This window comes from Lithobates pipiens, unplaced genomic scaffold (genome assembly GCF_037356315.1).
Source record: "Lithobates pipiens isolate NorthernLeopardFrog02 unplaced genomic scaffold, aLitPip1_a1.2 Scaffold_1, whole genome shotgun sequence".
Taxonomy (NCBI): domain Eukaryota; kingdom Metazoa; phylum Chordata; class Amphibia; order Anura; family Ranidae; genus Lithobates; species Lithobates pipiens.
In genome coordinates this window covers 222,464,560-222,488,466 of record NW_027507685.1, presented here as the reverse complement: position 1 = coordinate 222,488,466, position 23,907 = coordinate 222,464,560, and the positions used below count along the sequence as shown (strand labels likewise).

At 44.6% G+C, this 23,907-nt stretch overlaps 1 protein-coding gene across 1 annotated transcript in view; it reads right to left on the bottom strand.

Moving 5' to 3' along the window:
* Nucleotides 1-1,875: 1,875 nt before the first annotated feature.
* The window catches only part of LOC143983512 (N-acetyllactosaminide alpha-1,3-galactosyltransferase-like), a 132,099-nt gene continuing 110,067 nt past the window's right edge, over nucleotides 1,876-23,907 (bottom strand). The window contains exons 5-6 of the mRNA XM_077483285.1: nucleotides 11,182-11,452; nucleotides 1,876-3,224 (exon numbers count right to left, since the gene is read on the bottom strand). Of these exons, the coding sequence (XP_077339411.1) occupies nucleotides 2,817-3,224; nucleotides 11,182-11,452 (679 nt within the window). The 3' untranslated portion in view covers nucleotides 1,876-2,816. The remainder of the gene's footprint in view (nucleotides 3,225-11,181; nucleotides 11,453-23,907) is intronic.

Here is a 23,907-nt window from a genome sequence, read left to right as displayed (position 1 = left end):
ATGAAATACAGTAGACCTTTCTGTAGCTCAAATCCAAGCTGAATGGCCCTCGGACGTTTATTGTTTTCACAGTTCTTATATACACTCAAAATTTACTGAGTCATGCACAAAAATACCAGATAAGGAGAAAACAGCCTTTCTCCATCGTGTGGTCAGCAGATGGGCGTAGTCTGACTGACTTTACACTTTTCACAATACCTATCTCTTAACACAGCAATTTTGTACAAATAATGTCAAGTCATAACTTAAGCTAGAACTCTGATCCTATCATCTGAGAACCCTGATTTGCGTTAGTGCACTTACTCAGATGCAAGAGAGGGATGGATGGTGAGCTCACTCACCCCTTGGCAGTCAGCACCTCTTGTCCAGATGTATCTGTGGCTGCTGGACTTCAAATTTCCAGCCCCACTTACTTTCCTATTCTGAGGCACATCCCTGGGGATTGGAGTGTGGGCATACACAGAGGGGTGGGGGAAGAGGAGCAGACCGAGCCCTCTCTCCTCTCCTGTCTGTGTGTGTTTGGGTGGATTGTTAGGCCGCGTACACGCGCGGACTGTTGGCCCAACTTTGTCCGTCCAACAGTTTGAGCGAACAGTCCGCTCAAACTTAGCATGGACGGACATGGCCACACACGACGGACGAACAGTTTGCTGAAACCGTGCACGATGACGTGAACGGCACGTACGACGGGACGAAAAATACGACGTCCTATACACTGCAATGCAACCTTCCGACGTGGAAATCCTTTCTGAGCATGCGCGAGACTTAGTTGGCCGAACAAGCCTACACACGAGCGAACAGTCCGCTGAAACCTTGTTTCAGCGGACAGTTTTTCGGAATTTCCGTAAGACCTTGTTCGGCCAACTGTCCGCTGAAACTGTCCGCTGAAGCCCCACACACGAGCGGACTGTCCGCCCAAACACTATTCAGCGGACAAGGTTGGGCGAACAGTCCGCGCGTGTGTACGCGGCCTTAGTGTTGGCTTTAGGCAGTGTGAGAGTGTAACAGACACTCTTAGCATAGACAACTGCAGCCAGCAACCCTGCTGGGAAGCCTGAGTCCAGTCTAAATAATGTGTCCGGGTTTCAGGCGGTCTGAAACCCAGACGCATAATTCCAAACCCGAACTGAATCCTGGACAGGTGGCAACCCTAGGTGACAGTTGCACCAGATTTTGCATGCACCCGTTTTAGTAAATCTCCCCCCTTTCAGAATTTAGAGTTTAAAATGAAACTTAACCACTTGCCGCCCGCCATATAGCAAAATAACGGTGGCAAAGTGGTTGTAATATCCTGACCGGACGTCATATGACATGATCAGGATATTAAGCCGCTGCGCGCCCCCGGGCACGCATCGTGGCGATCGTTGTTGTGGAGTGTCAGTCTGACACCCCGCAACTACGATCTCGGTAAAGAGTCTCCGACAGAGACTCTTTACCATGTGATCAGCTGTGTCCAATCACGGCTGATCACAGTGTAAATAGGAAGAGCCGGCGATCAGCATTTCCTCACTCGCGTCTGTCAGACGTGAGTAGAGGAGAGCCGATCGGCTGCTCCTCTGACAGGGGGGGGGTCTGTGCTGATCGATTATCAGCACAGCCCCCCCCCCCCCCGAGGATGCCCACACTGGACAACCAGGGACGCCACTAGACCACCAGGAGATGCCCAGCACCAGGTATGCTCCCTAGACTACCAGGGATGCCAGCCAGTGCCCATAATGAATGCCAATCAGTGCCCATAATGGATGCCAATCAGTGCCCACAATGGGCATCACTGATTGGCATGCATTATTATTTGGCACTGATTTGCATCCATCCCTACAAAACTTTAAATTACAATGCCGCCTATCAGTGCCCATCCATGCCGCCCATCTGTGCCAATCCGTGCCACCTATCAGTGTCTATCTGTGCCGCATATCAGTGCCACCTATCAGTGCCGCCTATCAGTGCCACTTCATCAGTGCCCATCACTGCAGCCCCGTCAGTGCCCATCAGTGAAGGAGAAAACTTACTTATTTACAAAGTTTTGTAACTGAAACAAAAAAAACATGTTTTTTTTTCAAGATTTTCAGTCTTTTATTATTTGTTTAGCAGAAAATAAAAATCCCAGAGGCAATCAAATACCAGCAAAAGAAAGCTCTATTTGTGGGAACAAAATGATAAAAATTTTGTTTGGGTACAGTGTAGCATGACCGCGCAATTGTCATTCAAAGTGCAACAGCGCTGAAAGCTCAAAATTGGTCTGGGCAGGAAGGTGTATAAGTGCCCTGTATTGAAGTGGTTAAAAAAGAAAAACAATGACAGGTTGAATTTTTTATAACAGATGAAATCTTATTGGCCTCTTCTGTCATAAATCTTTCTCCCTGCCTGTCAGCGTGTTGGTGTACACCGAGTCATTCATGCGCAGCTCAGCATACATTTATGGCACGGCTCTGTGCCATGAAAATCTGACTTGTATGCATCATCCTGGCCCTGCCAACCATGTTGCCGAAGAGTCGGAACCTGACAAGAAGACCAGGAGAAGACAGCATTCCAATGGGGTTCGCAAGGGGTGGGACAAGGCATTTGTGTCTGGTTGGTAATCATTTGGTGCAAAAATTCAACCTGCCCCTAGAAATGCATTGGCCAGCAAAAACTGATACCTTTATGATAGGAAAAGTGTTGGTGTTGCCCATTAGCATAGCAACCAAGCAGAATCTATTAGGCTTAAAGTAGAACTCCAATCAAAACCCTTTCTAGTTTTGAACCCAAATCCACAGGTGCTTATGGCTATATGATCTTGTCACTTAGTTGTCATGAATCATCTTCATCTGTCTGAGTTATACCCTTAATTTTGAATAATGTTTTCTTGCCCAGACCAGTTTATGAAATTTCAACCACAATAGATTGTCCCAGCAATACTCTGGTGACAGTACCTTCTGTGGCAACTTTTCCAAGGCAAAATATCTGTTGAGGTGACTTTCGTCATGCCACACTGCCTCTATATTGTTCTCCTTGTCCCTTAAGATGCCCTTCAGACAGCTGGAGGTAAGGTTAAAGAGACGCGATGGCGTGCCGCCAAAGACGGCAGCGTGATAATAAAAGTGCCCCTTCCCTGGAGGTATGTACGCTGCAGATCGAGGGTCCCTTTCATAGGTGAAGTATTCTTTGTTGGAACGGTAGAAGCTAGAGTGTAGCTGAGCCACCAGCTCACCAAGAGCCTCGGGGCCATAATTGGAAGTGAATATCTGCAAATATAGAAATGATATCAATCAATAATTGTGATGGATTCTGACCAAGGTCTCAATTATATGTGTCTGAAATGATGGTCTGTACTAGGGATGCACTGATTACCAAGCATTTGAGCTAGTATTGCTACTCGCCCAAATGCTCCCAATATTGAAACGGATACTTTGCGATTTGTGTCAATAGAAAATGCATGGGTGCAAATTGAAAAAAGAATAGCATGCAATTTGAACAGGAATGTGGTCCGAATCACATGCTATATGCCCTGCCGCCCCTGTGTGGATGTACAGCTGTGGCCAAAAGTTTTGAGAATGACACAAATAATAGGATTTTTATATACAGATTACCTGTAAAATCCTTTTCTTGAGAGTAAATCACGGGACACAGGAGCTTCATTACATAGTGGGTTATATAGGCACCTCTGGTGATTGGACACTGGTTAACCCCCAATTAAGGGGAATTCCTCCCCTATATAACCCCTCCCATGTGGGAGGCACCTCAGTTTTGTAGCAAGCAATAGGAAACCACGTAAAATCCAAGAGGGGCGGGAGCCCTGTGTCCCGTGATGTACTCTCAAGAAAAGGATTTTACAGGTAAGGTGTATATAAAAATCCTATTTTCTTGATCATACATCACGGGACACAGGAGCTTCATTACATAGTGGGATGTCCCAAAGCAATGCTCAGATTGAGGGGAGGTAGACACAGATCATAATTATAGACTGCCAGGGACCGGAGGACCTAAACTGCAGCCTGCAGTACACTGCGTCCAAAGGCGATATCCTCTTGCCCTCTGACATCCACCTGATAGAATCTGGTGAATGTGTGGACTGATGACCAAGTTGCAGCCTTACAGATCTGAGCCAGGGAGGCCTGGTGATGCACTGCCCAAGAAGCACTTACAGCCCTAGTTGAGTGCGCTTTCACTTGAAAAGGAGGGATTTTCCCTTTAACACTATAGGCCTGAGAAATAATCTGTCTAATCCACCTTGAGAGAGTGGATCTTGATGCCGCCTGGCCCTTCCTAGCGCCTTCCGGCAAAATAAATAAGCAATCAGTTTTCCTTATCTGAGCAGTTGCCTGAAGATAGATACTGATTGCCCTTACCACATCCAAAGTGTGCAAAGATTCTTCTTCTGCGGACTGTGGGTCCGGAAAAAAGGATGGTAGGATTACTTCTTGATTCAAATGGAATCCTGAAACCACCTTAGGCAGAAAGGACCTGTTGGGACGCATTACCACCCGGTCCTTATGAATAATTAGATACGGCTCTTTGCTGGAGAGAGCTGCTAGTTCTGACACTCTTCTAGCTGTGGATATGGCTACCAAGAAAACCAATTTTTTAGTCAAAAAGAACTAACGAAGCCAGATGCAAAGGTTCAAAAGGTTGCCTCTGCAAAGCTGAGAGAACCAAATTCAGATCCCATGGGCATACCGGAGGTTTGACTGGCGACCTTATCCACATAGCCCCCTGGATGAAAGCCCACACCAGGGAATGCGATCCAAGTGGCTTCTGAAAAAACGCTGACAAGGCCGAAATCTGCACCTTGATAGTGCTTACGGCCAAATTCATTTCTAGGCCCGACTGGAGGAAGGCCAAGATCCTGCTAATGACATACTTTCTAGGATGCCATTCCCTGAGTTCACATCAGGAAACATATGCCCTCCAGATTTTGTAGTAAATAAGCCTGGAGGCCGGCTTTCTGGCATTGACCAGAGTAGAAAGGACTGGCCCCGAAAGCCCACGGTCTCTCAGAATGTGGGTCTCAGCAGCCAAACCGTCAAATTCAGACTGTGTAAAGCAGGATGGTAAATTTGACCCTGTGAGAGCAGATCTGGCCGGAGAGGGAGGATCCACGGCCTGCCTACTGCCAACTTCATGATCTCTGCGTACCACGGTCACCTGGGCCATGCCGGGGCTACCAAAAGAACCGACTTTGTCTCCCTCTTGACTCTTCCCAGGAACCGCGACAAAAGCGGGTACAGGGGAAGGCATAAATCAAATTGTACTGATCCCAGGGAACTGTCAGAGCATCCAACCCCTGAGCGAGTATATCTCTTGTCCTTGACACGAATTTGTCCAGTTTTCTGTTGAACCTGGACGCAAACAGATCTACGTCTGGAGTACCCCACCTGCGACATATGTTCCAAAACACGTCAGGGTGCAGAGCCCATTCTCCTGGGCACAACTGCTGGCGGCTCAGAAAATCCGCCTGCCAATTTTCCACTCCTGGAATGAGGACTGCAGAAAGGCATGGAACATGCCTTTCTGCCCAGACAAGTATGCGATTCACCTCTTTTTGCGCAACCAGACTCCTGGTACCGCCCTGGTGATTGATATAGGCCACTGCTGTGGCATTGTCGGACTGAACCCGAACAGGGAGACCCCGTAGTCTGAAAGACCGGTTTATGAGAGCCATATAAACTGCTCGGATCTCCAAGACATTTATGGGCAATAGCTTCTCGATCGCAGACCATTTCCCCTGCGAGCACCATTTCCCCTCCAACACTGCTCCTCAGCCAGGCTGGCATCTGTCATGATAATCTTCCATGGAAGAGGAAGGAAAGTTTTGCCTTTCAGCAAATTCTTGGTTTGTAACCACCAGACGAGAGTCTTGCGTGTCCCTGGGGATAAACGCATAGGAAGATCCAAGGACTGGGGCTTCCTGTTTCAAGCCACAGGGATACATCTTTGCAGAGGCCTTGAGTGGAACTGGGCGAATGGAACGGCCTCGAATGACCACGAATGGGGTGGCACAGTGGTGTAGTGGTTAGTACTCTCACCTAGCAGTAAGAAGGGTCACTGGTTCAAATCCCAACCATGACACTACCTGCCTGGAGTTTGCATGTTCTCCCTGTGCCTGCATGGGTTTCCTCCGGGTACTCCGGTTTCCTCCCATAATCCAAAGATATGCAGGTAGGTTAATTGGCTTCTGTCCGAAAAATTGGCCCTAGTATATGAATGGGAACCTTGGATTGTGGGCTCCTTGAGGGTGGGGACCAATGTGAGCGTGCAATGTACAGGGATAGGGATGGTTGTAGACACTCACTCAGGTTGAACTGGATGGACTGGTGTCTTTATTCAACCTTACTAACTATGAAACTATGAAACTATGAAGGAGGTGACCATTTTCCCTAACAGTCTCATGCACAACCGAATGGGGGAAGAACTTCTGCCCAGAATTAGGCGCACCAGATGCCCAATGGCCAAGGCTTTTGGCCTTGGTAGAAACACCCTGCCCTGAGCTGTGTCGATAACCATACCCAGGTATTCCAACCTGGTAGCAGGCTGTAGGGACAAATTTTCTAGGTTTATAATCCAACCTAGGCGTTCCAGGTGTTCTAGCGTTCTGGTAACACTGTAGTTCAGGAGCGCTACTGTTTTCTCTATGAGAAGCAAATCATCTAGATAAGCCCTGACGGCTATACCCTGAGCTCTTAGGTTTGCCAAGAGAGGGTCCGGAATCTTTGTGAAGACTCGAGGGGCCGTAGCGAGCCTCGAACGGCAAGGCCACAAATTGAAAATGGCGCCGCTCTACCGTAAACCTTAGATACTTTTGGTGTGCGGGAAAAATTGGCACATGGAGATATGCATCCTTGATGTCTATTGATGCCATAAACTCTCCCCCTTGCAGGGAGGAGACCACAGTGCGAATTGACTGCATTCGGAAGGACCGGATGCGTAAAAACCGGTTCAGATCCTTCAGATCTAGGATAGGTCTGACACTTCCATTTGGCTTTGGAATGGTGAAGAGATTCGAGTAAAACCCTGAAACCTGTTATTTCGGGTCCACTTCTACTATCTCCCCCTGGGATAGGAAGTGATCTAAGGCCAGAAATAGCGGTCTTTGCTTTACTGGGTCCCTGGGGATCCTTGACCTTAGAAAGCGAGAAGGTGGAATCTCCTGAAACTCTAGCTTGTAGCCCAGAGATACCGAAGAGACCACCCACTTGTCCCGGATCTCATCCCGCCAGGCTTCTGCAAACTGCAGGAGCCTTCCCCACACTCGGCTGAGCGGGGGCGCCCCTTCACAAGGAAGCTTTTGGGCTCTGCTTGGCAGGCTTTCGCCCCCAGGATTTCTTCTGCCCCTGGGCCCGGCCTTGAGCCTTTCCTGTAGAGGAGGGTTGAGAAGGCCGTCGCCACTGCTTAGAGCTTGATGCTCCGGGAGAGAGGGAACGCCTAAATGATGGACTTTTGCTCCTTTTGACTGGAAGGAGAGTAGATTTACCCCCTCAAATTTTTTGGACGAATTTGTTTTATTCTTCCCCAAACAAACGTTCCCCTTTAAACGGGAACCCAATCAAATGCTTCTTGCATGATAGCTCAGCTGCCCAATTCTTTAGCCATAGGGCCCTTCGCATGTGCACCAACAGGAGAGACAAACGAGATGCTTGTTGGACAGAATCCAAAATCGCATCAATCATGAAACACAGAATTTGAGGTATTTCTGCATAATTCTCCACTTCCTCACTGGGAAGGAGGCCAAGCATCTGCTTAACCTGTTCCTTGAGGAACTGACACAACCCCACAGCTGCGACTGTAGGTTGCACTACAGCACCAGTCATGGAAAAGGAAGTTTTTAATAATGTTTCCAGCTTCTTATCAGTTGGATCTTTAAATACCTGAGCATTATCCAGAGGACAGGTCATGTTTCTATTCACGCAAGAAACAGCCGCATCGACAGATGGGACCCCTCATTTCTTGGTGAAACTTTCCTCCAGAGGATAAAGCAAAGAAAGCCTTTTAGGAGGAGCAAACAGTTTATCGGGATGTCCCCAATCCTCATACAACAATTTATCCATTAAAGGATGAATTGGAAAGGAAAAGGCAGTCTGTGGGGATTTTCCTGACTCCCAGGGAAGAAACAGAGGACGTAGCGACCTCAGCAGCAGGCATTCTGAATGTGGTACGCACCAATTCAGTATAATACTGCATCTGTTTTCTGAGCGCCTGGGAGGAGGGGAGTCTCTCCTCTTCCTCTGATTCATCCGACTGCTCAAGATCCCTGTCCCAAGATAGGGATCTCTCCTCATTGTCAGAAGTGTCATCTGAAAGAGGAATCTCAGCAGAGGGAGGGGATCTACCCCTTTTCCTGCTATCTTTCAGGGAAGCTGAAATAAAATTCATGATTCTCCCTTCAAAACCCTCCAATGTAGCCCTAAGGGAGTCCTCAGTGATGTATACCGGGGCTGAAATATTAGGAGAGGCTGCAAAACCTGACAGGGGCACTGACTCATCCTGTGAGGCTGGCTACAGTCTTGCAGGGGGGAATGGTAACCTATAGAACCCCTAGACCTAGGCGGTGACTTACCAGTGCCTTTGCTACCTCCCCCTGAGACCCTCTTACGAGGAGACATAGTCCTAAGCTACAAAGCAGAGGTACTAGTACAAAGTGCAATCACTGCTGTGCTTAAAGTCTCACAATAAATATATATGCTTAAACTGCACAACCTGATGCTGAGTAGGTGTCTAAGGTTTGCCTGGATCCAATCCCTTGGGATTCTTACTGCCCATAGCTCCTGTGTTTCCACTTACAGCCCCCTGACGCTCTGGGCTTTTTAAAACTGCCGCCTGGCGCCTGCGCAGTACAGCGTCATGCACACCGACGTGCACGGCTCGCAACCACACTCCCCCCTCCTCCATTAGCACGGGAGCACGCTCGGCGCGTGTGCGTGCGCGTGCACGAGGACCGCTGGTATCCAGGGGGGAAGGGAATCGCCATCGGAGCTGCGTGGGACTCCCAGACTACGTGGGACCCCTGTATTACCTTCATTGTGGCAGAGATTGCAGTGGAGACGTGAGTCATCTGGGAGAACCAGGCTTCACTGAGCGTGTGTATCTGAAAGGCATGTAAGTATGCATCAGGCTGCTCTTACTCCCTCTAGTGGTGGAAACCAGGTAAGACATACAACTACTCAATGAAGAAATCCATAATATAATTTATATAGGATTAACTTCCCTTACCTGTCCTCGCCTCAGGAATTGCTGAAAACAGACAGATTCCAGCCTTCACCCATCACGGCGGGCAGAGTTGTGCCAACCTTCAGGTTTTTTTTGGGGTTCCTTCTCAGAAGAACCTCCTACCTGGACCTTGTAAAAGACTCTGCCAGAAACTTTCGTGCCACTATGTAAATAGTACACCAAGTCTGGTTTTCCCAGAGCCCAGTCTTCCAATAGGAGAGGACTTACAGGCAAAACCTTGTTTCTTCGGATGACGAGGCCCGGGTACCATATCATCTTGGGAGTCAAAATATCAGCCCGAGATATGGATCCGGTTTGTTGTAGCCCTTAGGCCCCCGCAGGTACCTACACAGAGCTTTCTTCATAGCACATGTTTTACGTGACCAACCACCATAGACACTGGTGGAAAAACTGAGGTGCCTCCCATATGGGAGGGGTTATATAGGGGAGGAATTCTCCTTAATTGGGGGTTAACCAGTGTCCAATCACCAGAGGTGCCTATATAACTCACTATGTAATGAAGCTCCTATGTCCTGTGATGAATGATCAATAATTTTCACAAAGTCTACTACTTCAGTGTTTTTAGATCTTTTTGCCAGATGTTACTATTATATACCAAAGTATAATTAAAAGCAATTTAATAAGTGTCAAAGGCTTTTATTGACAGTGACATTAAGTTTATGCAAAGAGTCAATATTTGTAGCGTTGACCCTTATTTTTCAAGACCTCTACAATCCTGGCATGCTGTCAATCAACTTCTGGGCCACATCCTGACTGATGACAGCCCATTCTTGAATAATCAATGCTTGGAGTTTGTCAGAATTTGTGGGAGGGGTTTTTTGTTCACCAGCCTCTTGAGGAATTACCACAAGTTCTCAATGGGCTTAAGGTCTGGGGAGTTTCCTGCCCATGGACCCAAAATTTGTATATTTAGTTCCCCAAGCCACTTAGTTATCACTTTTACCTTATGACAAGGTGCTCCATAATGCTGGAAAAGGCATTGTTCCTCACCAAACTGTTCTTGGATGGTTGGGAGAAGCTGCTCTTGGAGGAGGTTTTTGGATTATTCTATGTTCATGGTTGTGTTCTTAGGCAAAATTGTGAGTGAACCCACTACCTTGGCTGAGAAGCAACCCCACACATGAATGGTCTCAGGATGCTTTACTGTTGACATGACAGAACTAATGGTAGCCCTCTCCTTTTCTGCTCCAGACAAGGTTTTTTCTAGATGACCCAAATTGGAAAGGGTATTCATTAAAGAAAAGGACTTTACCCCAGTCCTCAGCAATCCTGTCCCTGTACCTTTTGCAGAATATCCAACTGTTCCTGATGTTTTTCCTGGAGAGTAGTGGTTTCTTTGCTGCCCTTTCTGACACCAGGCCATCCTCCAAATGTCTTCTCCTCACTGACTCCTCACAGGTCATGTTATTGACCTGTTGCCAATCAAACTAAAGTTCACTGTTTCAGGTCCGAATTTAGCCAAAAAAACGAGCTGAAATCGGACCTGAAATTAACCAAAAGACGCACAGGACTGCTGTGAAAATCGCATAGGAGCCACTGCGGAGATATGTGAACTGGCTCCATAGAGAGCCCTTGCTGCACATAGCAGCCACTCCGTGCTGTCGGTGTATCGATCTGTACACCATACACTGCAATACACAGCCCAGGAGTGAGTATTCAGCATAATGGCTGCAGTGGAAAGCACTCACTGGTCAGCATGAGTATGTGATCGCATTGACAAATGGGAAATCAATTGATGTACAATTATTGGGATTTTTTTTTTTTACCAAAAACATGTAGCAGAATACATATTGGCCTAAATTGATGAAGTAATTTGATTTTTTTTTTCAAAATTGTCAGCATTTTTTTGTTTATAGTGCAAAAAATAAAAACCATAGTGGTGATCAAATACCACCAAAAGAAAGCTCTATTTGTGGGGAGAAATATATAAGCCTCCATGTAGGTTGTGGAATCCTCAGCCCACTGGATCTGACTTACCTGATCAACATCCATACAGAAGAGGTAATCCACTTTCTCTACAGCCCGAGGCAAGACAAGCTCAAGCAAGTCCCTCATACGTAGCATAGAGATATCCTGCCAGCGGCCTCTCTTGGGAACCTGGAGGATGACCTTGGAAACTCCGGGACGCAGTTTAATATCAGGCACATCATCTGGGCGATCGGTGAGGATGTAAAACACGCAGGAGAGGTTTGGCATAAAGTAAATATTGGCAGAAACAAGGAAGTCAGCGAGGTAACTGTCCAGATACCTGGCAGGAGAGAAGAGAACAAGACCTCACATTAGAATGCCAGTAAAACACAATTAAAGGTAGACTATAAGGCTCCATGCACACTGAAGCTGTTAAACGGCCATTTTTGGGAGTTTGGGTGTTTTTTTAAACAGCTCATAAACTCCCCTCTATGTTATCCTATGTGTCCATGCACACATGGATGTACGTTTTTGGACGTTTATCAGCAGTGGAGTTTATGGGCTGTTTTCTGAACGCCATAAAATCGCGTTCAGGAGTAGGGATGAGCTGAACACTCCTCGGTTCGGTTCGCACCAGAACCTGCGAACAGACCTAAAATTTGTGTGAACTTTAGAACCCTATTAAAGTCTATGGGACTCGAATGTTCAAAATCAAAAGTGCTAATTTTAAAGGCTAATATGCAAGTTATTGTCCTAAAAAGGGTTTGGGGACCCGCCTCCTGCCCCAGGGGACATGGATCAATGCAAAAAAAACTTTTAAATACGGCTGTTTTTTCAGGAGCATTTTAATAATGCTTAAAGTGAAACAATAAAAGTGTAAAATTTCGTACCTGGGGGGTGTATATAGTATGCCTGTAAAGGGGCGCATGTTTCCCGTGAATGTAACACAGGTTTCTGTTACATCAGAGGGGGCGGGGTCACCCGCACGTCACTGGAGAAGCCCAGGTTTCCCCTTGCATCAGAGGGGGGTGGGATCAGCTGACGGGTGGCCCCATCCTCCTCAGCTAAGACCTGTCAGACTGCCAGGATTCCCGCGTTGTCTCCGGTGGAGACAGGATGCGCTGCGCTGGACGTCATTGGGAGAGATCACCCATTGCTGGACCCCGGAGAAGAGAATCTGCGGAGAATCCATATCCAATCCCTGAAGGGTCTGGTATGGATATTTGGGGGGAACCCCACGTCATTTTTAAAAAAACATGTGACACGGGGTTCCCCTTAATATCCATACCAGACCTGAAGGGCCTCGTAATTGAATTTGGGGGGAACCAATTTATTATAGCCACGAGTGCTTTTAAATTACTTTTTTCCCTGCAGAAATGCCACTTTGTGTAGCGACAGTTCTAAGCACAGGAAACATGCGCCCCCTTTATAACCCCTCCAGCCACAGAGCTCTGCCTCTCATTTCAGAAAACCTTGCTTCTTTTAGGAGCTTTGATCGCCCCATACTTAGTCACTCCAGAACAACTTTGCACAGTCCAGGAAAAATTAAGCACTGACTCTTTAAAGCAAGCTTTCCTCACCTGCACACACAGGTTGTTCTGTCTCATGCACACAAACACAGTTCATATAACAGATGAACTCACTTTTTTTCAGGGATCTCCGGTTATGCTGCATTCTCCACCACTTGTGACATTGGGGGATGTCTAGCTCTAGCATTCTCAGTGAGTTCCCAGCCAACAGGAACTTTAGTTTAAGGGCATGGTAGCCCACTTTTATTGAAAGTAAACACAAAGGAAAAGTTCATACATGCATTTAATAATAATAATAATAAATTTTATTTATAATGCACTTTCCATCAAAAGACCTCAAAGTGCTACATAATTACAATAAAAACAAACAAACCGCTTAATTTACAAAACATTTGCTAAAAAGAAAAGTCTTCAACCCCTTTTTAAAATTTTCAGTAGACTGAGAAACCCTCAGACTATCAGGCAAAGCATTCCACAGACGTGGGGCAGCAGCACAAAAAGCCCTATCTCCCATGGTTTTCAACCTAGTTTTTGGAACCTCTAAACAATTCAAATTAGTTGAGCGAAGGGAACGCGGTAGATTTTGCAATCTAAGAAGTTCCTTAAGATAAGGTGGAGCTTGTCCATGTATGCATTGATGCACAAGAAGAGAGACCTTATACTCAATCCTTGTAGAGACCGGCAGCCAATGAAGAGATTTTAAAATTGGAGTGATATGCTCATGCTTCCGCACTCTCATTAGGATCCTCGCTGCAGAGTTTTGAACGTATTGCAACCTCTGCATGCTCTTTCTCGGAATCCCAATGAGAAGTGCGTTGCAATAATCCAGCCTGGAGGAGACAAAGGCATGAATCAATCTTTCAGCATCGGAAAAAGAAAGGATAGGACAAAGTTTAGAGATATTACGAAGGTGGTAGAAAGAAGTCTTGCATACTTGATTTATATGAGCTTCAAAAGTGAGTTGGGAATCCATTTTTACACCAAGATTAGTGACAACAGACGAAACTGGAATTTTAGAGCCTGAAAAGGCAATACTTGTTATCAGCGATGATTTAATCTGGTGAGATGTTCCAATCATAATAAACTCAGTTTTGGAGCTATTTAGTTGCAAGAAATGTTGTTCCATCCACTCCTTTATCTCCTCCAGACAGGCGGTAAGGACTGATAGGGGTGACTGCATTGAAGGAGTTTCAGCTGCAGCTTTTACATAAAGCTGTGTATCATCAGCATAACAATGGAAAGAAATATTATAACGATTTATAATATGGCCCAAGGGAGTAAGATATAGAATAAATAAAATCGGGCCAAGCACTGACCCTTGGGGAACTCCGCAGGTAACCATATGCGGTTTAGATTTAAAATGACCCAATGTAGTTTGTTCAATCCTATCTGTAAGATATGACTCGAACCAACTGAAGGCTAAATTTTTTAGTCCAACATTATAACGAAGACTATCTAAAAGAATGCCATGATCGACAGTGTCGAACGCAGCTGACAAATCCAACATAATAAGTAAAGACGGAGAACCGGCATCAGATGACATAAGAAGATCATTTGTAACCCGAACAAGAGCGGTCTCCGTACTATGAGCAAAACGAAAGCCTGATTGAAATTTTTCAAAAAGGCTGTTATGCTTGAGATGATCCTGAAGATGACTTGCAACTGCTTTCTCAAGTACCTTAGATAAAAAGGGAAGATTAGAAATAGGCCTATAATTAGAAAGGACTTCCGGATCAAAAGTGGATTTTTTAAGCAGTGGTCTAATAACAGCACTTTTTAAAATGGAAGGATCATGGCCAGTTCGAAAAGAGTAATTAACAACAGCAGTAATCAATGGACTTAAAACTAAAACATACGTTTTTACCAGTGGAGTTGGAAAAGGATCCAAGGAACAGGTTGTGGGCTTCATTTGCTTAACAATACCCTGTACCTCTTCCAATGACACCTCTGGTAAATGATCCATTTGTCGGGGCACAAAACAGTTTAAATGGACAGTTTGAGCCAAAGGACCAGACAGAGAGGAACGGATATGATCAATCTTGGATCTAAAAAAATCCATAAATTCATTACACCGCTCTTCCGAAATAGCAGTAGTCGATGGTGAATTTGGCTTAAGCAATTGATTTATAGTTGAAAAGAGCTGCTTAGAATTTCCTGAACTATTTTGTATAACTTTAGAATAGAACTGCGACCTAGCCACCTTAAGGGACTGTGCATAAAGATGTTGATGCTCCCGGTAAATTTGTTTATGGACAGTGAGGCCAGAGGCTCGAAAACGCCGTTCAAGAACCCGTCCCACTGCCTTCATCTTACGAAGCTCATCTGTATACCACGGGGCTGAGTGAATAAAAGTAACAGCTCTCGTTTTAAGTGGGGCATAAAAGTCCAACAGACTGCTAAGCTGGCTATTATAATAAGCCACCGCATCATCAACAGAGCAAAATTGTGTAGATAGATGCTGAAAATCCATTGCCAAAAGTTCAGGATTTATATTTTTTAAGTTTCTAAAACAAATGTCCCGCTTGGGCTTATAACAACTGGATGATGATGTCAAATCCATTGAAATAGCCATATGGTCTGACACACCTAGGTCATACACCTGCAAATTAGTCAAAGGAGCAAAATTCGTAATGACCAGATCCAAGGTATGCCCCCTAGTATGTGTGGGGACATCAACGAGTTGTTTTAAATTAAAACAATCCAGCAGCTGAAGAAATTCCGCTGCGGGATGGCACGAAGGGGTATCAACATGAATATTTAAATCTCCTAAAATAATAACATTTACATTTGATATACAAAAGGTTGTTAAAAGATTTGACAACTCAGCAGTAAATGATGAGCTAATTTTCGGTGGCCTATAAACAAGAATGAACAACACAGGGAAAGGAATTTTACATTTAAAAGCAAGACATTCAAATGACACTAAATCTGGTACTAATTGCAAAGATAGCTCCAAATGGCTGCGGTAGATAACTAGCAGGCCCCCACCTCGCCCTGTGCTACGGGCTATTTCAAGATAACTATACCCTTTAGGACAGCTCTCGTTTAACCACTTGGGTACCGCGCTATTGCAAAATGACGGCAATAGCGCGGACCCACATTTCCGGGACTACGTCTATTGACGTAGTCCCGGTTACGAGCGGCCTGCGCGCCCCCTGAGGGGCGCGCGCGGCGCGCTCTGTGATCGGCGAGTCCGTGAGACTCGCCTGATCACCGATCCGTGTAAGGGGTCGATCCCGACCCCTTATCACGTGATCAGCTGTCAGCCAATGACAGCTGATCATGTGATAAAACGGAGCCGGTAATCGGCTAGTATTCCTCCTCGCGCTGACAGCGCGAGGAGAAAAAAAAAAAGCCGATCGCCGGCGGCCGTGTTCGGGACATCAGTCCCGATCACGGCCAGCAATTTAAACGGACACCTGCCCCCTGCCAGTGCCCACCTGCCACCCGCAGTGCCATCCTGAAATAAAGTAAGTGCCCCCCTGTCAGTGCCACCCAGCAGTGCCCATAGTGCCCACAGTGCCACCCAGCAGTGCCCACAGTGCCACCCAGCAGTGCCCACAGTGCCACCCACAGTGCCACCCAGCAGTGCCACCCACAGTGCCACCCAAAATCTGCCTCAAAGGTGCTGCACCCCAGTGCCGCCCATCAGTGCCCAGCAGTGCCGCCCATCAGTGCCCAGCAGTGCCACCTATCAGAGCCACCTATCAGTGCCACCTATCAGTGCCCATCAGTCCCATCTATCTGTGGTACCTATCAGTGCCCATCCGTGCCACCCATCCGTGCCACTTATCCGTGCCACCCATCCGTGCCATCTTATCTGTGCCCATCTTTGCCCATCAGTGCCACCTTATCTGTGCCCATCGGTGCCGCCTTATCTGTGCCTATTAGTGCCGCCTTAACTATGCCTATCAGTGCCCACCAGTGCAGCCTATCAGTGCCCACCAATGCAGCCCATCAGTGCCCACCAATGCAGCCCATCAGTGCCCACCAATGCAGCCTATCAGTGCCGCCTAATCAGCGCACTTCAATGAAGGAAAAAATGACCCGTTTGCAAAATTTTATAACAAACTATTAAAACATGATTTTTTTTTTTTTTTTTTTGCATCTTTTTTTGTTTGTTTAGCAAAAAATAAAACTCCGAGCTGTAACTAAATACCACCAAAAGAAAGCTCTATTTGTGGGAAAAAAATGATAAAAATTTCATTTGGGTACAGTGTTGTATGCCCGCGCAATTGTCATTCAAAGTGCATCAGCGCTGAAAGCTGAAAATTGGTCTGGGACTGAGGGGGGTTTAAGTGCCCAGTAAGAAAGTGGTTAAAGAAGAAAAAATATTTGGCTGATGCCAAGTCTCTGTAACGAACATAAAATCCAAACATTTATCCAGAATATGATCATGAATAAAACACGATTTGTTTGTGATAGATTGTGCATTTAAAAGTTCAATTTTGCTACTTGAAAACGCAACACATCTTCGCACCGGTCGCAACAGACTAAAATCCACCCCACGTTTCTCCTTCAACTCAGCAAGCGATGTTGCCATAGAAATGTTTAAACCACATAACTGATGATCACCAGCGCGCCGCTGACGCATGCGTGAAGTAACAGTTCGTATTGCTGACCAAAGAGTCGGGATGGTATGATTAGTCTGTGAACAAACAAACTTTCGCCGAGAGCTTCTATGGATATAACGTGGGCGGCGGAGTAGTCCCAGCTGTTTAATCACCGCAATACATGGTGGAGCCAAAAAACTGGTATAATTCATCAGCTGTTTAACTGAATAACTCAGACGTAATAATGGTACCAATGGCAGCATTTTAAAAGCACAAAATAAATATCCGTAGCACTAAAGTGCAATGCACGAAATGTCTATGAAGAAATACAAATAAAATACAATCAGGGTTATATTAATCTATACCCTGGATAGCTACCACATAGTGCAGGAGTTCATTTTAGGCCAAATACACTGTAGTCCTTCCAGAATTGCACTGTTCCCAGTTTATGTGAAAAATTGAAAAATACAGTAAGGAAAATGCAGAATTAAAAAAATATAATCCAAGTCCCCGCACCTGCTTACCAGCTTCCAAGTTCAAACAAGAGCAACAAAACTGTGTAGCCTAAGGGAGAGGACCTGCTCAGCCATTCAAACACTCTGCTACTCAGTTTCTCTGCCAGTGATAGTATTCAGCTGTTCCTCGTCACTCCATTTTCCTTCCACATCTCCAGATAGCTGATTTCAGCCGCTCGGCTGTTTGAATACTCGGCCGCTCGGCTCTTTGAATACTCGGCCGTTCGGCTGCCCGCCTGATCAATGGCTCTGGAATCGACTGGCCTGCCGCTCAGCTGGCAACAGATGTCATAGGGCTCCTCCTTCCTCGTCCTCCCCTCGTCCCCTCCTCGTCTCCAGCCCGACATAGGACACACAAGTGGAACACACAAGCGCCGGCTGGAACCCGCCCACCAAAGCGGAGAAACAACAGGGAGCGGAGAAGCGGCGAACAAGCAACAGGCCACGCCAGCGTCCTCTCCTTCCCTCTTCACCTCCAGACAGGTATCGCACTCCATTTGGTTGCCCACACAGGGGTTCTTCTCCCTAAAACAACAAATTAAAAAATGCCAATAAACCTGGCTCAGCCTTGGGTGCAGTACCTTGCTGCTCAGGCCTTCCGCTTCAGACTCGCATCTGTCTCCTTCAGACTATTCCCTTGCCAACACCGCCCATGTAGATAGCAGCTCCTCACTGCTCTGACCCTCAGACTTGGGTCTCTGGCTTTCACTGTGCACACCTGCACTCTCTGGTCTCCTCAGGAGGGTGGAGCCCAGAACCCTGGTCCTGACTCTACTATCAGGCCCACACACACCTGAACAATCAGTGTGCCGGTGAGTCTCAAAACCCGGATATATATATATATATATATATATATATATATATATATATATATATATATATATATATATATATATATATATATATATATATATATACACATACATACATGGTAGAGGAGTGAAGAAAAGCAGGTCGGGCAAGAATTTAATTGGCGCACCTCATCCCAATTGTATCAAATGTAGAAAGAAGGAGAGAGAAGTGGGTGGGATTATTACGGTGCAATAAAGATTAGGAAATTGTATATTATAAAGATAAAAAAAGAAATTTTATTAAATATAGTAAAAATTAACCACAGTACTGGAGTAAATTCCAAACAATTTTTTTGACAGTACAAACATTAATATCTATACAAATAGTGACCATAATCTGTCAATTAGTTTAGAAGAAGGGGTTCTTGGCTAAGTTGGTAAAATCCCGACATGTTTCGCCTACACAGAGGCTTCTTCAGGGGAGCCAAAGATTGACAGGAGGTAATTTTAAAAGACAAAGAGGAGATTCACTGTGAACAAAATACAACACAATTAATGGATCTGGTCATAATAGTAAAACACAGCTCAAACCCTGGATGCGCCCACAAATGTCAAAACATAAAAATAGAAAAGATGGGCAAAAAAAAAAAAAAATTATATGTCAGTCTAGTAATCAATGGTGTATAAATTGTACCTACCAATCTCCAGGCGCAGGCCCCGCCTACACGTTGAAATGAGGACACCTTTGAAACGTAGAGAGCGCACTGTTCCCTGGAATCCCCAACAGGTGACTACAGGAGACAAATGGAACAGACAGAAAGTCCACATTCTATGAAAATCATAAAGCCAGAAAGGGCTACCGAGAGTGGTTTGATCAATGAGAGCCGAAAAATGTATACTCATAATGAGATATGAACAAATAATAAGGAAAACCTACCAAAAACAGGTTGGTGTTAAGTATATCTCGGATGGGAAGCTAGTGATTGCAGGTGATCAGATCCGCAAGATGATCTGGTGTCAAAAAAATGACCTAAATTATAATTAAACAGATCAGTATTCTCTCTAAATAGGGCCAATGGATCAATGATAGGGAAAATATATAAAAATAATTCAACGAAAAAAGTGAATACACTTTAGTTTAAAATAGCATTATGCTCAAGTTAGTTTAAATAAATAAATCACACAAGGGGAGCTTACCAAAGCGGAGAAAGAGCAGGAATAAATGTTGCTATCTTTCAAACAAATGGATTCACACTATATTTACGGAATTCAGCAAAGGGTTGCAACAAGTGGAACAAACAGCCAACATGTGCAGCACCAAAGGAAGTTAGTCTGAAAGATAAAAGACAAAAACCATACAAACCCCAATAAACATGGGAAAGAGCTGATAAGTGTGGCTGAGAAGTAGGAGAAGAGCTATGGGTTGTGTGGACAGACCATATGCTTCTCAAAAAACTAACCTTTAACACGAGATCACCGCTGTAGTGTCCTGCAGGGCCGACACACCTGCATAGTGGGTGTGCCTTTTATCTCCCACACATCCGGCGTCGCGTCATGACGCCGGGTGTGAGCGGACGATAGATGCAAGACTGCGCATGCGTCACGTGTGGATAAGCCTACGATCCCCACAAGGCACTGCGGCGGCGTCCCCGTGACCATGGAGACTGGACCAACGCTACAGGCATACGTGGGAGTCGTGGAGTAGGCAGTGTAAAGGTTCGTTGAACCTATCAATACACTGCCCATTACTAACCACAACGGGGTGCATTGAAGTGACAAAAGCAGTCTGCATATATATAGGTCAGGCTTCCACAGAGCCCGACCGGTGTGTCCATGCAGGCACCGATGTCGGAAACGGAGGGAAGATGCGCTCTCACAAAGGAGTTCCTCATCAGGAGATCGAGCTTAAAAAAAAAAATAAAAAAAAATAATGCACCCCGTTGTTGCAGCCCTTTGCTGAATTCCGTAAATATAGTGTGAATCCATTTGTTTGAAAGATAGCAACATTTATTCCTGCTCTTTCTCCGCTTTGGTAAGCTCCCCTTGTGTGATTTATTTATTTAAACTAACTTGAGCATAATGCTATTTTAAACTAAAGTGTATTCACTTTTTTCGTTGAATTATTTTTATATATTTTCCCTATCATTGATCCATTGGCCCTATTTAGAGAGAATACTGATCTGTTTAATTATAATTTAGGTCATTTTTTTGACACCAGATCATCTTGCGGATCTGATCACCTGCAATGACTAGCTTCCCATCCGAGATATACTTAACACCAACCTGTTTTTGGTAGGTTTTCCTTATTATTTGTTCATATCTCATTATGAGTATACATTTTTCGGCTCTCATTGATCAAACCACTCTCGGTAGCCCTTTCTGGCTTTATGATTTTCATAGAATGTGGACTTTCTGTCTGTTCCATTTGTCTCCTGTAGTCACCTGTTGGGGATTCCAGGGAACAGTGCGCTCTCTACGTTTCAAAGGTGTCCTCATTTCAACGTGTAGGCGGGGCCTGCGCCTGGAGATTGGTAGGTACAATTTATACACCATTGATTACTAGACTGACATAATTTTTTTTTTTTTTTGCCCATCTTTTCTATTTTTATGTTTTGACATTTGTGGGCGCATCCAGGGTTTGAGCTGTGTTTTACTATTATGACCAGATCCATTAATTGTGTTGTATTTTGTTCACAGTGAATCTCCTCTTTGTCTTTTAAAATTACCTCCTGTCAATCTTTGGCTCCCCTGAAGAAGCCTCTGTGTAGGCGAAACATGTCGGGATTTTACCAACTTAGCCAAGAACCCCTTCTTCTAAACTAATTGACAGATTATGGTCACTATTTGTATAGATATTAATGTTTGTACTGTCAAAAAAATTGTTTGGAATTTACTCCAGTACTGTGGTTAATTTTTACTATATTTAATAAAATTTCTTTTTTTATCTTTATAATATACAATTTCCTAATCTTTATTGCACCGTAATAATCCCACCCACTTCTCTCTCCTTCTTTCTACATATATATATATATACATCTAAAGATGGATTAGTGGAAATCTGATCCACATTGGACACATTGAAGCTAAGATTAACCGGTTCCCGACCAGCGCACACCGATGTATGTATGCAGAATGGCACGGGCAGGCAAATATGCGTACACGCTCGCGTGCTGGTCGGGACACCCAGGAGTCCGGTCACGGGTCCCGCAGACTCGAACGCCACGGGCATACCCGTGATCGTCTCACGGGGGCGGCTGAAGGAGGAAATGCCGTTGTAAACAGCATTTCCCTGTTCTGCCTAGCAACTAGTGATGCTGATCCCTGCTCCATGTGATTGGAGCAGAGATCAGTGTTCACTAAATTAAAGCCCAGCCCCCAACAGTTAGTAACACGCCCCTAGGAACACTTAACCCCTACACTGCCACCCACTGGTTAACCCCTTCACTGCCAGTGTAATTTACACAGGAATCACTGCATTTATATAGCAGTGATTGCTGTATAAATGACAATGGTCCCAAAAATGTGTCAAAAATGTCCGATGTGTCCGCCATAATGTCGCAGTCACAATAAAAATCACTGATCGCCGCCATTACTAGTAAAAAAAAAAATTATTAATAAAAATGCCATAAAACTATCCCCTATTTTGTAAACGCTATAACTTTTGCGCAAACCAATCAATAATCGCTTATTGCGATTTTTTTTTTTACCAAAAATATGTAGAAGAATACGTATCGGCCTAAACTGAGGGAAAAAAACGTTTTTTTATATATTTTTGGGGGATATTTATTATAAGAAAAAGTAAGTTTTTTTCAAAATTGTTGCTCTATTTTTGTTTATAGCGCAAAAAATAAAAAACCGCAGGGGTGATCAAATACCACCAAAAGAAAGCTCTATTTGTGGGAAAAAAAGGATGTCAATTTTGTTTGGGAGCCACATCGCACGACCGGGCAATTGTCAGTTAAAGTGACGCAGTGCCGAATCGCAAAAAGTGGTCTGGTCTTTGACCAGCAAAATGGTCGGGGGCTGAAGTGGTTAATATGCTGGTTTGGTTTTATAGAGTATATATTGTTTTTGTTAATAATTTATCCCCAGAGATACAGCCAATGCGACTGATTAGTCCATTAGATGTGTGCCTGACTGTTTACTGTAACATTATTTTATATTGCTATGTTAATGCCGTAGAGCTAAGGTCTTACCCTTAACAGTTCTGACGAATACAAGTGTTACATTTTTTTCTCTTTAATAATAGCTCATAGACACTCTCTTACAATAGTATTGTGAACCACAACTCCCGACTACGCCCCAAAAACCTGTAGTTTAAAGCTGAGAGACAAAACAACCCAATGTGTAGTTCCTTACAAACCCACAGTTAATATTTTGCCATTAGTATTAGACCAAGGTCTAATCTTATAGAGGCACTTTGCTATAACTCTCTCTAATCTCTTTCAACTAACCTAATCTCTACACCTATTCACCCCCCCCCCTTTTTTTTTTTTGGCATGGCCTATTTCAAGCTAGGGAAATATCCCACATTAATTTCTCACAACACAAAAGGACTCAACATCCCTGAACTTCCTTACTAAGAGAATTTACTAAAGCTAAGCCCAAAATAGTATTCCTGCAGGAAACCCATTTTAGGTCAAATAAAATCCTGAAACTTCTTAACAATTATTTCACAAAGGTGTTCCGCACCTCTAATCCCTTAGCCAAGACAAAAGGTGTCGCAATACTGCTTAGTAAAACTCGAATTTTTCAGTCACAGATCAAGCTAGCTGATCCAGAAGGTAAGATACCTTTTTTTTTTTTAAAGGGATCCAGATCCAAGAAGCTGAACTAGTGCAGTCGATCTAAGAACTCAAGCCAGGAAAAAGCCCGGGACTGGACAGCCTAACTGCCCAATATTATAAACTATTCGCTGAAATCTTAAAAACCCCTCTCCTTGCAAATCTCAATTCTTTACATACCCACCCAAAAATCCCTGAATCCTTCCTACAAGCTCACATTACGGTGACCGCAAAACCAAATAAAAACCCCAAGGACTACTCAAGCTATACCTATATAACCAATTTCATTACTCAACGTGGATGTAAAACTTCTTGCAAAAATTTAAGCAACCCGTCTAAGACCTCTTTTAGAGAACATAATTGGACCAGAACAAGTTGGCTTTATGCCAGGAAGAGAAGCCAGGAATCACATCTCAAAAGCCCTAAACCTGATTCATAATGCAAACCTAGAAAAAAAATCAAAGGCCTTCTCCTGTTCACAGAGACAGTTAAGGCCTTTGATCAAGTATTTCAGGACTATATGTTATCTTCGATTACCACCCTCAATTCTTTAAAAATTGAAATCAACAATACTCTCTCTGATACCATACAAATCAAAAAATGGCACTAGACAGGGTTGCCCC